The 16050-nt window shown below is 50.4% G+C and overlaps 5 protein-coding genes and 1 non-coding gene across 6 annotated transcripts; 3 read left to right on the plus strand and 3 right to left on the minus strand.

Annotated features, from left to right (window-relative positions):
• Positions 1-70: 70 nt before the first annotated feature.
• ISC1_2 (inositol phosphosphingolipid phospholipase) lies at positions 71-1474 on the minus strand (the record flags this gene model as incomplete). Its single annotated transcript, XM_043284017.1, has 1 exon — positions 71-1474. The coding sequence occupies one exon, from the start codon at positions 1472-1474 to the stop codon at positions 71-73; it is 1404 nt and encodes a 467-aa protein (XP_043141239.1).
• Positions 1475-1688: 214 nt separating this feature from the next.
• On the plus strand, positions 1689-3448 carry SWD3 (WD40 repeat domain-containing protein; the record flags this gene model as incomplete). The annotated part of the gene is made up of 3 exons (XM_043284018.1): positions 1689-2280; positions 2336-2499; positions 2558-3448. 3 exons carry the CDS (start codon positions 1689-1691, stop codon positions 3446-3448), a joined length of 1647 nt encoding a protein of 548 aa, XP_043141240.1.
• An 821-nt stretch (positions 3449-4269) lies between these two features.
• On the minus strand, positions 4270-6755 carry ACHE_80628A (uncharacterized protein; the record flags this gene model as incomplete). The annotated part of the gene is made up of 3 exons (XM_043284020.1): positions 4270-5566; positions 5664-6361; positions 6414-6755. The coding sequence occupies 3 exons, from the start codon at positions 6753-6755 to the stop codon at positions 4270-4272; spliced, it is 2337 nt and encodes a 778-aa protein (XP_043141241.1).
• Positions 6756-8127: 1372 nt separating this feature from the next.
• On the plus strand, positions 8128-11638 carry REV1 (putative DNA damage repair protein Mus42; the record flags this gene model as incomplete). The annotated part of the gene is made up of 2 exons (XM_043284021.1): positions 8128-8182; positions 8235-11638. 2 exons carry the CDS (start codon positions 8128-8130, stop codon positions 11636-11638), a joined length of 3459 nt encoding a protein of 1152 aa, XP_043141242.1.
• Positions 11639-11979: 341 nt separating this feature from the next.
• On the plus strand, positions 11980-12051 carry ACHE_t80014S. Its single transcript has one exon. It is a non-coding gene; the product is annotated as a tRNA-Ala (tRNA).
• A 198-nt stretch (positions 12052-12249) lies between these two features.
• Positions 12250-15496, minus strand: ACHE_80630A (putative NRPS-like enzyme; the record flags this gene model as incomplete). The annotated part of the gene is made up of 3 exons (XM_043284022.1): positions 12250-13359; positions 13410-14409; positions 14460-15496. The coding sequence occupies 3 exons, from the start codon at positions 15494-15496 to the stop codon at positions 12250-12252; spliced, it is 3147 nt and encodes a 1048-aa protein (XP_043141243.1).
• Positions 15497-16050: the final 554 nt, after the last annotated feature.

The raw sequence follows: 16050 nt of genomic DNA on the forward strand, positions 1-16050 counted from the left end.
TCGTAATTATTAGTTATTAATTGACTTGTAGAATAACTGCAGTAGAAGTATAACCCAACCTGTACAGCTATTACCCCTTAGACTGTTCAACAATCCTCTTCGCATTCCGAACCTCCCATTCGAACTCTTTAAGCGCCCGCAACTCACTCGACACAAACAAACCCCCAATCAAGCCATCCAAAATACCCGCCCCGAAGCTCAACGTACTAACCAGGACCAATATAAACGCCACATATGACAAGTCACCCGTCCACCAGACCCCAACGAAGCAACCAACCGACACGACCACGGACAGGATGAAATGCGCCATTCGCCAGCGTCGCTGCGAGCGTTCCCGGAGAACATACTTGTGAATCATCTCGAGGATGCGGTCGTAGGTATCTGGGGCTAGGACGGCATTGGGGGAGAGAGTACGGTGCTTCTGCTTCTGCTCCTGTGTGGATTCACTGTTCGATGAGTCTGGCCTGCAGCGGGTCACAACAGCTTCGACGGCGAAATGGTCACTCAGCGAACAACGCAATGTCGGATGGCGTTCTGTCATGGCAATCCTTGCAGACTCGATAGCCCATTTCGGTTCCGGGAATGAAGGCGGATATCCCCCGTCGCCAACGAAGATATAATCCAGCCGTTTCCCACGGGGACAAGGGGCATCCTTACTCACGCCGATATCTTCGCCCTTATCCAACCGTTTCTGCTCCGCCTTCGACCAGCGCCACGTATTATACCGTCCATCGCAAGTAGCCCCGTTCTCAAGCAGATTGAACTCAGCCGTTGGAATTGGTTTCCCCCGTTTCTTTTCAACCGGATCCACAGCCGCTGCAAGCGACGACTCCGGATGCAAAACCTGCCACACATCCTGTACCGGCGCATGCACACGAATCAACATATGCGCAAAAGAACTCGGCACCATATTAAAATCCCCCAACCCAATAACCAAATGCCCACGCTCCGCAGCACCCCGCATCAACTTCGCAATCTCCCACGCTTGCGCAGTCCGATGACATATATACGAATCGTGCGGCTCCTTCTCATACGGTGCGTGCAAATGCGTACAAAATACCTCCGCCACATCACCAACCCCGTCCCCGAACCGTACCCGTGCGCAAGCAACACCCTTCCCGACGTACCAGTCTCCGCGGAAGAACGCTGTTGGCCGGCCATTGAGCGGGTATGCGTACATGCTGCTTTCTTCGATGGGCCATTTGGAGAGGATGGCGAGGCCGGCGCCGAAGATACCACCGTAGTAGAATTTGCCATAGGGGAGGATGTGTTGGGTTTGGTGGTGGATAGATTCGTAGTCCTGCTGTGTCCAGCATTCTTGTAGGCCGACGATTTCCGGGGGGTGGTTGGCGGTTGCTAGTTGGTGGCCGATTTGGGAGAGGCGGGCGTGGCGGTGTTTGGCGAGGAATTTGAGCCCCCAGCAATTGAGGGTGAGGATACGGATGGAAGAGACATCTGAATTCGAAATCGACATTGCGATTGACTGATTGAGAGATCGTGCTGGGATTGAATAATGCATTATCTTGAAGTAGACACTTAGCTATGTCGGGGTCACCGCCTTCCCCTTGCAGAACCCGCGATCGGCCCGGCTTTTTACAGACAAGATCAATGCAATCCCTCCTTTCACTCCCTTCAATTCAGGCTTTATCCTTCCTTTGTCTGCATAATTCCGGTGCGTCCGCGCGCAAATGGACAACTCCTCTAAACGCCGCCGGCTGGATACCCCCAGAAACAACACCCGTAATGCCCCTATCGTCCAGTCTCCCGCTGAATCTTCCTCCGACGAACTCGCCGCAGGCTCCGACCACGACGAGGCACGCCGGCGCACCAGCTGGACCATCCAGAAGGCCTATCCGCCAAAGCGCCCGTATCCGAGGTCGCGCAGCTTCTCCGGCTCAGAAAGTCCGGACGAGTTGGCCGTTGACGCGGAGGAGTACTGGCGCTCGTCTCGCAGGAATCGCGGGCGTCGCAGTCCCAGTCCGGTACAAGATTCGGATATGATGTCGGAGCGGTATGAGGATGATGAGGAGGAGATGGGCGAGGATGCGGAGGATACTGATCAGCAAGATGAGCAGGAGGACGAAGATGGGGATGCGGAAGATGAAGGTGGTGACGGGGAATATTCAGATCGTTCCCCTACACCTGTGCCTCCGCCGCCTCCTCCGCCTGCGCCTAAGCCGGATAGGCTGAATTATAAAGAGAAGTATTTGCTTCGGGGGCATTTGCGGGGAATTTCTGCTGTGCGCTTTTCTCCGGACGCGTCTATGATTGCTAGTGGTGGTATGCGGTTACTTTCATGCCCCTTAAGAAATGCGGGTTATTGATGACGCTACAGGAGCCGACGGTGCGATTAAGATCTGGGATACATTATCAGGTAAACTGATTCATACATTTGAGGGCCATCTGGCGGGTGTGTCAACCATTGCGTGGAGTCCTGATGGGGCAACCATCGCATCTGGTTCGGACGATAAGACCATCCGCCTGTGGAATGTATCAACAGTAAGCCTTCGAGCTGCGCATATTCGTCCTAACACAGGCTAACAATCATCAACTACAGGGCAAAGCACACCCCATCCCCTTCATCGGCCATCACAACTACGTCTACCAAATCGCCTTCTCCCCAAAGGGCAACATGCTCGTCAGCGGCTCCTACGACGAAGCCGTTTTCCTCTGGGACGTCCGCTCCGCTCGCGTCATGAAATCCCTCCCCGCACACTCCGACCCCGTTGGCGGCATCGACGTCGTCTGGGACGGAACCCTAATCGCCTCCTGCGCAACAGACGGCTTAATCCGAATCTGGGACACGGCTACGGGGCAATGTCTCCGCACACTCGTCCACGAGGACAACCCACCGGTCACATCGGTCAAGTTCTCACCGAACGGCAAGTTCGTGCTCGCATGGACGCTGGATGATTGCGTGCGGTTGTGGAATTATGTTGAGGGCAGGTGCATCAAGACATACCAGGGACATGCGAATCGGAAATACAGTCTTGGTGGTGGATTTGGGAAATATGGGTATGCGGGTATCCCGCCCGATGCATTTGCGGTTAGTGGGAGCGAAGACGGTTCAATACTGTGTTGGGATGTTGTGAGCAAGAAGGTCCTTCAGCGGATCGAAGGTCATAACGATGTGGTTCTTGGTGTTGACACTTGCACAATCGAGAACAAACGACTCTTGGTTAGTTGTGGGCTAGACCGAACGGTTCGCGTCTGGGAAGACATCGAGAGGTCTCCCGAGGAGGACCAAGCCGGCGAACCACCAGCCGAGCCCGAGCCCGAGTCCAAAGATCAAGACACGGACATGACAGACGCCGTTGAAAATGCAGCGCCGCAACTAAACGGCATCCACCCACCGAATGGCGATTCCAATGCGAACACGCCAAAGGACGACCTTCCCAACGGTGACGCACAAACTGGCGACGGCGACGGCGACGCGATGATGGAATGAACGATTCCTTTTTCTCATTTCTTTTCTTTCTAATCCTTTGCATACATACATATATTTACGGGATGGGCATATCGTTTGTTACATTTCTTTTGCTTTGACTGACATCCGCAAATATAAAGGATACCCTGGTGTCTGGAGTTGCTTCGTTGATTGATTGACTTATACATTGATTGATTGCTCATTTGTTGGAGTTACGGGAACTGGGGCTGTATAATAATATCTAGAACAATTGCATTGTGGTGGGTGATATCTGTATCTGTATCTGTCTGTCGTTGGGGCTTTTATCTTGTATTATGAGCTCGATGGAATATAGCATTATATATGGGGGCTTCGCTTGATATATACATTTCGTCATTTGCAAACATTTGGTATCCTTACTCCAAAAAAAAAGAAAAAGAAAACAAACATGTAGCTCAATCTCATTACAATGGAAAAAGAAAGAAAACAGAAATTTCCCCTTACCAGCAAGCTGTTTCAAGTAAAGATAGGAAGTTTAGCGTTTTTACTTGAAGCGCCGTCCAGGGCTCAGGACAGATGGTATATGAGATATGGGATATGGGGCATCCCAAATGAATAGCAAATGGACAGTGGTTTCCCCAGTAATGCTCTATTGAAATGCGGTTCATTTCGCATACCTGGTGCCAAATCAAGGAGTCGGGTGAGAATGCTTTGGTTTCCAATATGCTTAGGGGTCAGCGGTGAGAACGCACCTGGTATCACGGTTGTTCATGACCCTAAGCGCACTTCGCAGGGTCGGTTGTAGACAACTGGGAATATTGGAATGTTCGGTTCGGTGTGATAGTTCGACCAGTGCCGTCTCATCATGTATTAGGCGGCTCTGGTAAATCAGCAATAGACAAAAACCAAGCCATATCCGGCTCCTCTGCAAGATTCAACGGGAACAATTCCCTCGGCCACGTCATCCCAGACCCAGGAGTCGTCGAAGTACTGCCTCCGAAACCTTCATGGTTCGAACTCGCAGAAGCCAGCTGTGGAGTAGATGACCTTCGAGAACCACTCGACTCATCTGGCGGTAACAGCGCTGGAAGCGGCACGCCTTCGAGATCGAGGTTCTTGGACGATGCAATGCGACGGAGAAAATTGACGGAGAGTTCGAAGCCGCGTTTACAGGCGAAGTCGTGGTTTGCCATGTGGTGGAGCCAGCGGATGGCTTTCTTGCAGCTGGAGAGGGCTGTGCCGGTGGAATGTGGGCATCTTTCGGGTTGTTCTTCGTGGCCTAGTTCTGTTTTCACGGGCACAGAACCCACGGTGAGATCGATGAGGAGGACTGCTGTTGCTTGCATGATAAAATGCAGCATCGTCCACCATGGGGATATTGTATAGAACCACCCCTCATCGGGCTCGTCTGGTAGAACGGCAAGGAGTAGGAGTGCAGAGCGGACGCAAGTAAGCGCAGTATCGTTTCCGAAGCGACTCCTAGGAAACCGGACACCACCGTGCTCTCTGAGCCCTGGGCGTGAGAGACACGGGCGGTTTATTAGGATGCAAGTGCTGTAGAAGTGCAGGGCGAGGCTGGTTTTTTCGCGTGATGAAGGACCGCGGAGCAGCTCGCCATCGCCATCGGCAAAAGCAAATAAGGCATTAATAGTAGATACCCATCTGTTCAACTTTTTGGAGTAACCCTTGATCGCATTTTTTACCTGGTCCCATCCGTCTCGCAAGGCATGGACCCCGTAGATACGACTGGTGATGGTACTTGCTATTAGTGACAAATCCATCTGATAGGAAAAATAAAGGGACGGGTTCGGTCTGATTGACCGGAGTCGCTCAGAACGGGCTCTGGTCTGTAGCTCGGTCTCGAATAAAGTCCAGTTTGCGATCTTCTCGCGCTCCGATTCATCACTAAGACACAAAGACGCGGCACTGTCTGAGAACGAGCCTTCAGTGAGCGGAACAGGTGCATGTACGGAGAACGACTCATCCAAGCTTGAAGCCCTACCAGTCATGGTTGTGAGAGAATGTTCGAGCATGAAGATTGAACACCAAAGACGGCACCGTGACTCTTTAGATACGATGTCGGTCTTGTCATCCACATTGCGCATGTTGATTCCAAGAGCAATTGCTGAGCTCGATGCAATGCGTATCATCTTCCACGCTCTAGGAATCTGTTAGGGAAAAACTGGTTGCGAACTAAAAGGGACATTTTTTTTTCGAAGGCCAAGTGGCTGAAGAACATTGCTCGAATGGAACTCACCTGTTGACTTGTGATTGTATCAGAAAATAGAAAGCCAACAACGCTTCAATCTGTACCTGCTGAAGATCTGGATGAGCATAGATGATATTGTCGTTGGCACTGAGCATTTTCGCTCTGGAAAAGAATATCCTATCATCGGACCCATCGGGCACGTAATTCCCAACAAACGCGCAGTACCGAGACGCGATAGCAAAGATCAAATTCAAAACACAAAGCCATTTCTTCCCCGGTTTAAGGAAGGGCTCCGTATAGTACCGCTCATATTGAACCGTGAAAAGCGATTTCCGAACGATAGGGAAATGGGCATCAACGAAGCTGAAATATATGTTGTAGTACACGTCGGCCGTGTGTTTCGGCGGTATGTCATACGGGTTCAATCCTTCACACTCAACAGCTATGGGCCGTTCATCTGCATGGTATGACTTGGACGCGATATGGTTGTCGTGCGACGTTCCTGAGGTGCTCCTTCTGCCGTGGGTATGACCTGGATGATTAACTCTCTCAGCCTCGATGTCCAAACTCTGTAACCAGGAAACCTCAGAATTTTTCCCTACAAACCCAGTTGCTCTGCTTTCTTGGTTTCTGTTGATGTCTTCGTCTACAACATCTAAGGCGTCTAGGGACCCTGTTGACGAGCCTGAAGAGAAGCTTTCTTTGCGGCCAGGACTAGGAGAGCGTTTCCTTTTCTTCGCTTCGGGCTATATGTTGATCAGATAACAGCTTTTTCTTTTCCCCAGGGTGACAACGAACACCTAGCACCTGGTCAATATCCTCCGCTATACAACCCACCCTCCCCGCAATCTTCTCCAACAAAGATTTATATTGCTCATTTTGGCTCTTGAGCTGCTGGAGCGCGTCCTTGTCTTTCTCCCGCCGGTTCGAGGGATAGACGCAATTGACCTTCGTATTTAGACAATGGCTACATGCTGGTCTTTCGCCATCGCAACGGATCTTGCGATCGCGGCAAGCCTGGCAGGCGCGTTCCACTCGCCGACGGGTTGCTGGAGGCGGTAGGGGACCGGCGCGTGGTATGGCGACCCTGTCCATGCTGGTGTCAATGGAGGATTTGGGAGGTTTTGGTAGAAGTTCCATGGATAAGAAGAGAGGTGAAAGAAAGATGGTTTGGACTCAGGGAGGGATGGTTTGTTGTAAGACATCGACTAGTCGATTGCTGGCGGTGGACCGTTATGACAAATTCGGCGATCCGTATTGCGTGTTTTACCACTTTTCATTGGCCCAATCCCTTTAGAGACATGGTATTTTTTCAGCATCCCAAGTATAGTAGTAGTAGCAGTAGTATATAGAATAATTGAAAGGTGAAATTTCCCACGGTGGCTGACGTTCGTCTGTATTACAATACGAGATGATGATGTTGCTATACCTAATCTGGCTTATCTGATCTGTTCCCCCCGCAAACTGTCACTGTAATTTACGTAAAATTGGTATGATCGACAGACGATACGATGACGATGGTCTGTTTCCCAAATCGTCTATCTCCACCAGCCGGAACTGTTACAAGTCTTCATTAGAGCCTACGATTGGAATACACATGACAATTTGGTATATGTACTTGCCAAGTGATATTGGGTTTTATGTTGGCATGGAATGAGAGCAAGAAATAGTTGCAGATTGCCGTCACAGGTCTAGACACATGATGAGAATCTATCGGATAAATTGTTGGTCCGAGAGATTCTTATATAGGCCCAGCGCGTACGTAGCTGTCGGAGTTGCGGCTTAGTCAGGGTCGAAAGTACGTATTAAGCGTATATGGTCGAGGTCTCTGATTTGTGCAAATGAAGCTACCTAGGATCCTATATAAGACCGTAGCTACCTAACAGAGTATTCTTAAGCGAATGGGGGTTTAACAGCAGTAAGGGCAAAGGAATGAATAAGCTGCTTGCGCCATATGATATCAGTGAGGCATCAATAAGGCATCAGTTGGTATTGTTCGGTAAGGAACCTCTATATTCCGACAGTAGCTCTGGTGCCACGTGACTGCTCACTGAGCAGGCCTTGAGTAGTCACTGAGCGCTCACTGAGCGGCCATCCGTGATGTGCAATACTCACTGAGCAAGCCCCTGAGTACCCTCATTAAAGCGGCGGCGTCCAGAAGAGAAAAGTCACGATCGGTCTAGAGAAACAGGTACGTATAGGAGCATACACACATACATACATACATACATACATACATAGCTAGTTAAGCACTCAACCAGCTGCGTAGTACATACACGTCAAGTAAACAATATACCTCCTTTCATTGAAACTAATCATCTCCATATAAACCTCATTTAATCATAAAATAATCGACCGCTTCTACACAGATTCTGCACGTGGTTACACGTGACTCCACGTCATATTTCATCCGCCACTCGAACGGCGCGTCTCGGTCATTCTCTCTTCCTCAACCTCTCTGTCCGATTTGAAAGAGCAAGAAGTCGGATCATGACACTGCGCTTAGCCCGGTATGGGCTCGCAGCTGGATGCAAACTCCAGCGCTGTGCGCAAACGGATAGAAAACCGTACGCTCTCAACTTCCATGTTCAAAGGATCGCATATTAACATTGGCTATAGATAGCTTCAATGGCGAGGAGGGCGAAGAGTATGAGGCATCTAGCTTTGGTGGATTTTCCGATTATATGCGGCGCAAGAAGATCAAACTGCAAAACCTAGATGCAGAGATACGCGCCTCATCCGCGGACAACCCCCCCATCTTCCGAGGCGTGGTTGCGCATGTCAACGGCTACACGCAACCATCTCTGCAGGACCTCCATCATCTTATAGTGAGCCATGGAGGTGGATTTGTCCAGTACCTGGAGTCCAAGACTGCGGCGACACACATCATCGCCAGCTCGCTGACTCCGAAGAAGCGCGAGGAGTTTCGCAGATATCGCATTGTCAAGCCGGCTTGGGTGGTTGAGAGTGTTCAAGCAGGGCGGATGCTTCCCTGGGAGCACTTCAAGGTGGTGGATGAGGGACAGACTCAGAAAGTGCTTAAGTTCAATAGCGGACGTCTGCTTAGCCAGACGAATAGTCCTCGAACAGGGTACAATGATCAAACTAGCTCGAGCTGGTACACGTCGCAATTGAAACTCCCAATTGAACGAAAGGATACAGCCCCTCGGTCCACGCCGCCGGAGACTACCGGAAACTCGGACGAACCTCTAAATGCAACGAGTCAGTCTGATTATGGCGAATTTCCGAGTTTCAGTGCTCTTGATGAACGACAACAGCCATCAGATGATGTACAAGGTAACGAGTTACCAGACTCCAGACCAAGCGTCGATCTTCCGGAACAAATTGGAGCACGAAGCTTTTCTCCGACATCTCCGAATAAAGCAAAACAAACACCTTCATTGTCTCCCAAGGTGCCTACTTTAAAACCAGATCTGACATCCGAAGAATATAACGCACAGCTCCTGAATGATCCCCGTATGAGGGGTTCAAGCGTTGTTAACCCAGAATTCCTCCAGCAGTACTACAGAGAGTCCCGCTTGCACCATCTTTCAGCATGGAAAGCTGAGCTAAAGGCCCAGCTCCAAGTGGCAGCAAAAGAAAAAACAATATCTCAAGCGGGCAAAAAGAAGCGTGCTCCAGGGGCCAGGCGATACATTCTTCACGTTGACTTTGACTGCTTTTTTGCGGCAGTATCAACGCTCAAGCATCCGGAGCTGAGCGGGAAACCGGTTGCCATCGCTCATGGTACGGGTACTGGCTCTGAGATCGCCAGTTGCAACTATGTAGCACGGTCCCATGGCGTCAAAAACGGGATGTGGATGAAGGGCGCCCTACAAGCATGTCCTGAGCTGCAAGTGCTACCTTACGATTTCTCCGCTTACGAGGATGCAAGTCGCAAATTTTACAGCGCTGTATTGGCTATTGATGGTGTTGTCCAGAGTGTCAGTATTGACGAAGCCTTGGTGGACATAACCTCCTCTTGCCTGGAAGCCGGAGGCACGGATGGCAGGGGTATATCCGAAGGGTCTATCTATCGTGAACAACTCAAGGCGGATGAAATCGCCCAAAGTCTACGGGACTCAGTAAAAGCCACCGCTGGCTGTGCAGTTTCTGTCGGTATCGGTGGCAATATCCTACTAGCAAAGCTTGCGCTGCGAAAAGCCAAACCTGCTGGACAATTCCAGCTGAAACCTGAGGCCGTGCTTGATTTCATCGGTAACCTCACGGCTCAGGATCTACCGGGAGTAGGATACAGTCTTGGAACAAAAATGGAAGATCTAGGTGTCAAATTCGTCAAGGATATCAGGGATATTTCTAAGGAAAGGCTGCTTTCCAGCTTGGGACCAAAGACAGGTGCAAAGCTGTATGATTACGCTCGTGGTATCGACCGAACAGAAGTTGGGAACGAGGTCCTCAGAAAGTCCGTTTCCGCTGAAGTCAACTGGGGTATTCGATTTGTGAGTCAAGCTCAAGCTGAAGATTTCGTGCAATCTTTGTGTGCAGAGTTGCACCGGAGATTAGTTGAGAATCTTGTGAAGGGCAAGCAATTGACCCTCAAAGTCATGCGACGAGCTGCGGACGCACCATTAGAGCCAGTGAAACATCTGGGACATGGCAAGTGTGACGTCTTCAACAAGAGCATTATTCTTGGGATTTCCACCAATACAAAAGAAGTCCTCGGAAAAGAAGCAGTCACTATGCTCCGGAGCTTCAATATCTCGCCAGGCGATCTGCGGGGCTTAGGTGTGCAAATGACCAAACTAGAACCACTTAAATCCGGCGACGCAGAGAAACCTGAAAGCAGCCAGCAACAACTTAACTTCAAGGCATCGCCAGCCCGGAAGCGCATGGAGCATACCGTCGACCCCGACAACTTGGAGAGTCCTCACAAAGGGGAATCAGAGACAGTCACATCAATCACCCACAACCCAGCATTAGACAGCGGCCACAAGCGGTTGAATATCTCTGGTACTCAGTTCGTCCTACCATCTCAGCCTGATCCCGAGGTCGTCGCAGAACTTCCAAATGATATCCGGTCGAGACTGAAAGCGCAAGCCAAACCTGTACGAGATCCGCGGCCCACATCTCCCTGTCCTCCGCCTCGTCAAGTCCAGGCGCCTGCAACAGAACTTCCCCCTCAATCTCAACTTGATCCCGAGACTTTGGCAGCCTTACCGGAAGATGTGCGTGCTGAGGTTCTAGGTTACTACAATCAATCCACTAGGGACATCACGCCGCAGCCTTCAACATCTAGCGCACCCCCAGCACGCCCTCTATCCACAGGTCCCTCGAGAATCCAAAAGCCCCCGACACCAAGTAAAAAGCGCCGTGGCCGCCCTCCGATCAAGACATCCGGCAACATGACCCTTACACAAAGCTTCGTCCGGGCACGGCCCCCAACCGCGAGCAACGCCAGTGGGCCCTCGAGACAATTTACCCCTCCAGCAGAACACCCAGAGATATCAGAAGACTTCCTCGCCGCCCTCCCGGAAGACATCCGCCGTGAGGTTCTCGAAGATCACAAACGTAATACCCGTTTGCAACAACGCCCCTCGAATGCAAATGTGGCTGTCTCAGCCCCTCGACGAGTAATCCAACCCAAACCACGTAGTCAACAATCTGCACAAAGGCGCCTCCATCTTCCCCCGCTCCCGGAACGGCCTACATTCACGTCAAAGAAGCTTTCAAATGTATCAGACCTTCGCGCTGCAGTTGGTGCCTGGCATGCTGTTTTCGCAGACGAGGGTCCCTTCACTGAGGACGTGACATCGCTCTCTCGGTATTTGCAGCGCGTCGTCGTCGACGAGAAGGACGTAGACAAGGCTGTGTCGGTGGTCAACTGGCTCGCGTGGTTGGTTGATGACGGACGTGAGAGTGAAGAGGCTCTGGAGAGTAAGCGACCGAAGGTACCTGATAGTCCTCGCGATTCTGTGACGTGGGATGGTGCTCTTCAGTCTCTGCGGGTGGATTTGAATAATGCTGTTGAGGAGAGGGGGTTGCCGCCTGTGGAATTTGATTAACTCGTTGTATTTATATGTGGTGTATATACTCTGAGTACTTTTGGTTTTGGCTGTGTATATATTCATTTTTGTTTGCCAGTATTCGGTGGTATCGTACTATGTCCCATATGGTCAGCCCCTGTTTATATGCGGAGATACATATCGCGGGCGCATTGATAGCCAACCAAATACATAGCGGATATCGAAATCGCCGGGCAAAAATAATTACATGTAATTACGCATACGATCTCATCAGATCGATCAACCAAAATCAGATCTGAAACCAAGATTTACTCACATCATGACATACAAACTATCGTTTTCCTCATAAGATATAACAGGATGGCTTTTTCTCATCAAATGGGCTTGTGGTTTAGTGGTATAATACCCCCTTAGCATGGGGGTGGTCCGGGGTTCGATTCCCCGCGAGTCCATATTTTTGCATTTTTTTTTCTCTCGTCATTTATAAAGGCCTACCGCAATCCATTATTTCTGTTCTTTTCCTTTTTCTGCTCCTTATAACACAAAGCAAACATAATGAAATGACATAATCATGAAAAAAAAAGATATAATTAATTGAGAACTATGACATGCATGAACAGAATCAACAAAAGGTCGCTTATATGAACACTCTAATTCCAACAACCCTTTCGGAAATATTCAACTATCCTCAACACAAGCCCCCGACTCAACGGCCCAGCGCTCGCCAATGCACCCGAAACCCGTCTCGCCTCCTCCGTGCGCCAATTCAACGTCCGCCGTGGTTGGTCGGTATCATACTTGTTTGCGAAGAAATCGACCAGTTTGATCGGTGGGTTCTGAACAGGGTCTGCGTTTGATTCGCGCAGACGACGGAGCCATTCGCGCTGATCGACTTCTTCAAAGTCGAGGCCTGCGGCGTGCAGATGGGGGAGGAGATCGCGCGTCCAGTGGAAGGGGGTGTTGTTGACGATGTTGAAGATGCCTGATGGCTCTGTGCCTTCTGATGAGGATGAGAGCGTGATGTTGATGACGGTGTCCGCGACGGTATCGACAGGAAGCCAAAGATGCGATTCGTCGAGCTTTGGAAGTGCACCGATCGTCGTGGCGGATTGGAGCATTAGCGGGATTGCCTCTGTTGCGTTCCAGATTCCGTGCTGTGTATCCCCGATGACCTGGCCGATTCGAAGGACGCGGGCTCGAATGCCTGTTTGCCGTTTGGCGGCGGCGCAGAGGTACTCGCCTACAAGCTTTGACTGGGCGTAGCCCATGCCTTGTGCGTAGCTGAGTTTCTCGGGGAGGGTTTCGGGGATATCATTGCCTTCGGTGTTGACGACGGCACTGACAGAGGAGCAGAAGTTGAATGTTGCTGGTGCTGGTCGTTGAGCTTTGAGAGCGAGGTCGATTAGGTTTTTGAGACCGCCGATGCTGTCTTTTTCGAAGCTGGCGAGCTGGTAGTTGAAGTTGACGGACCAGGCGCAGTGGATGATGTCTGTTATTTCTGAAGTCAAGGTGTTGTATGTCGTGGGGGCTAGTCCCAGGGTGGTCCGAGACAGATCCGATGGAAGCGCGACCAGCTTATTTCGAGCGGCATCAGGGAGAGTATCATAGACTCTTCGAGTGCGCATTGATATGAGCAGACGGTCGTATGCCTCGATTATCGAACCTGCGCGTACGAGGCAGTAAACCTTCTGAACATGTGGCAGAACCGATAATCTTGCGGCCACATGACTACCCAGCGACCCGGTAGCTCCTGTAACGACCTGTTTTATTAGCATTCGACGAAACAGACAAGGGGGCAAAAGTGACTCACAATGTATCCCCCACTGAGACCATTAGGAACCGGCCTATGCTGTTCAAACTGACTGTACTTCGAAATCAACACCCTCATCTGCTCCTCAGCCGATACACCACTATCCGCTGTCCCGGAAACAAGGGAGCCAAGATAACGCGCCAAGTCATTGACCGTCGGATGCTCAAAAGCAACATTAAGTCCCAGCTGCTGACTATTCGTATCGATCGTTTTGACAAGAATAGACCGTAGCTGCGTAGCTTGCAACGAATCCATCCCGAGACCGAAAAAGTCAGCGTCATCAGTCAAAGCAGCCTGGGCTTTAGCCGGCAGAATCGACTGTAGCTGTTCCCTGATGAAGGTCTTCAGCTCTGGCTCTGACAGTTTCAATGAGCCGGTCATTGCATTCTCCGTTGCGTATGCTTCGTCGATCAACTGGCTGAAGTTCCTATAAAAGGCTTGTCGGATCACAGTTCCCTTGTCCGTACGAGGGTACTCAGTGTCTGCCGGGAGGACTCTGACCAAAGTCTTGGCAAGCTGGCCATACGCGGGCATGGCCTCGTGGGCGTTCTCAACAGCAGGCCAAATACGTTCAATGATATCCTTGTCAGACAAGAATTCCGTGTTAGGCGCACGAACAACAGCCAACCCGATACTCGCCCTCCCAGACCCGAAGACGACGGCCTCGGAAACCAGATCGTTCTGTCGAACAATGCCTTCCATATCCAATGGATTCACCTTCTCGCCGTTGACGAGGACGATAGTGTCGTCCAGGCGTGCATAGTACTTGTATGCTTCGATTGTCTGGTGTTTCAAGAAGAGATCTTTCGTGGCGTAGGAACCATCTGGTCTGTTGGACATCACCTTTGACGGCCAGCCGTCCAGACAAATGAGCTCGAAGATGCCAGGACTGCGCTCTTCGAATTGAAGGTACTTCTTTACGGCTTCTGAGGGGCGTAGATAGTCCCATTCCTTGTCTTCCCGTGGCCGGAAAGAGGTCATCAACTGACCAGTTTCAGTCCTGTATGGTCGTCAGAAAGGTTTACTGTAGACGAGCTTCGGAATACATACGTTCCATAGTGACTGATAAGATTAACACCGCTCTCCACTAGTCGGTTACCCAGCGAATCCGGACAAGCAGAACCACCAAACATAACAGCCTTGAATTTCGCCAGAACAGCGATGCCCTCATCCGACTCCGCAAGCAGCTTGAGAGCATACGGCACTCCGTAGAAGATCTCAAATTCATGGTCCTGCATAATGCCAAGCAGAAACTGCTTTGTGAGCGGCAACTCAGCATTGTACAAATGGAGCGTCTTGCACGAGTGGACCGCTCGGAAAAGACAACTGATGCCGTGGTTGTGGTACAGCGGAAGCGTGATGAATCCGGACATGTTCATGTTCCCAGCGTAATTCCTGATCGCAGCACCCTGGGTCTGGAAGATCGGTTTGGGAAGGCCTGTCGAGCCGCTGGAGTGGATGATGAACGAGATATATTTGGACTCTTTTTCCAGGTCCAAGTGCGGCGTGAGGTTTGTGTCGACATCCTCAATAATAGGAGAATCGTAGGACGCTTGAGTCGGAATCTCGCTGACATGCAAATCCGGGAGTCGCCCTTTGAGTTCGGCCGCGATATCTCTGAAGGAACCATAGATAAAGATATGCTTGGACTGTGTCTTCTCCAACAACGAGGCATATGCTTCAAGAGAAATTCGCGTCGAGAGAAACAGAACTGAGTGACCGAGTTTCGTAAGCGCAAGGAGAGTGACCAGGTAACTGAGATCAGACGGTCCCAGGAGAGCAATCACTGCAGGTGTCTCCAACGAAGACGTTCTCGGAGGGATACGAGCTCCAATGTCCTTGGCAACTCGAAAAGCATAGATATCCAGTTGGCGAAGTGGATAGTCGACGTAGTCGGTACCTGTGCGTGGATACGATATCACCGGTTGCGAGGAACCGAGTGACGCTCTATGTCGGACGAGCTCATCGACTGTCAATGCTTCTCTCTCTGGCACCTTGACAGAAGTCGTCTTGACCTCCAGTGTCGGGACGGGGGAAAATGCCGATGGAGGCTTGGTTTCTGAAGGCGGAAATGGCGTTTCCAACATGGTGAAAAGAAAGTGTGCATCAATTGGAAGGTGACTGATTCTCGGGAAAATATCGAGTACATCTCCAGATGAAAAGAAGAAAAACGCAACATTATAACAGCCCCCAAAGATGATCTGCACCCCACGAAATCCATCAGTGATATCAAGTATTTTCGGCCCTGCGTATAGAAGGCCGTTGCGGAAAAGCTTGTGGACCGGATTTTATTCCGACAAGGCAACCCAAAAACTTTGGATCGAATGAATATCCGAGAACCTTGTGTATAATGCTCGGAGTATTAGCCTTGTAGATATATCCGATACTGCCAGTGTTCTCGGTTCATTTGAGTCGGAAGGTAGTCAGTCATACGCGTTGATTGCATGACCCTAACAGTTGTACCGGATACTCAAAATATTCCCAGTTCACCCGGAAACAAGTAAAGATCATGACACAGATATTGCTCTTCGAGTTTGAACCATTTCCTTATGACAAACATATAAACGTAGTCGACAGTAATTGAGACTCCAATTATACCAAATGCGGACAAATGCCAATTGATCAAATAGACAAAAATGCA

The sequence above is a fragment of the Aspergillus chevalieri genome, chromosome 8 (genome assembly GCF_016861735.1).
Source record: "Aspergillus chevalieri M1 DNA, chromosome 8, nearly complete sequence".
NCBI classification, from domain to species: domain Eukaryota; kingdom Fungi; phylum Ascomycota; class Eurotiomycetes; order Eurotiales; family Aspergillaceae; genus Aspergillus; species Aspergillus chevalieri.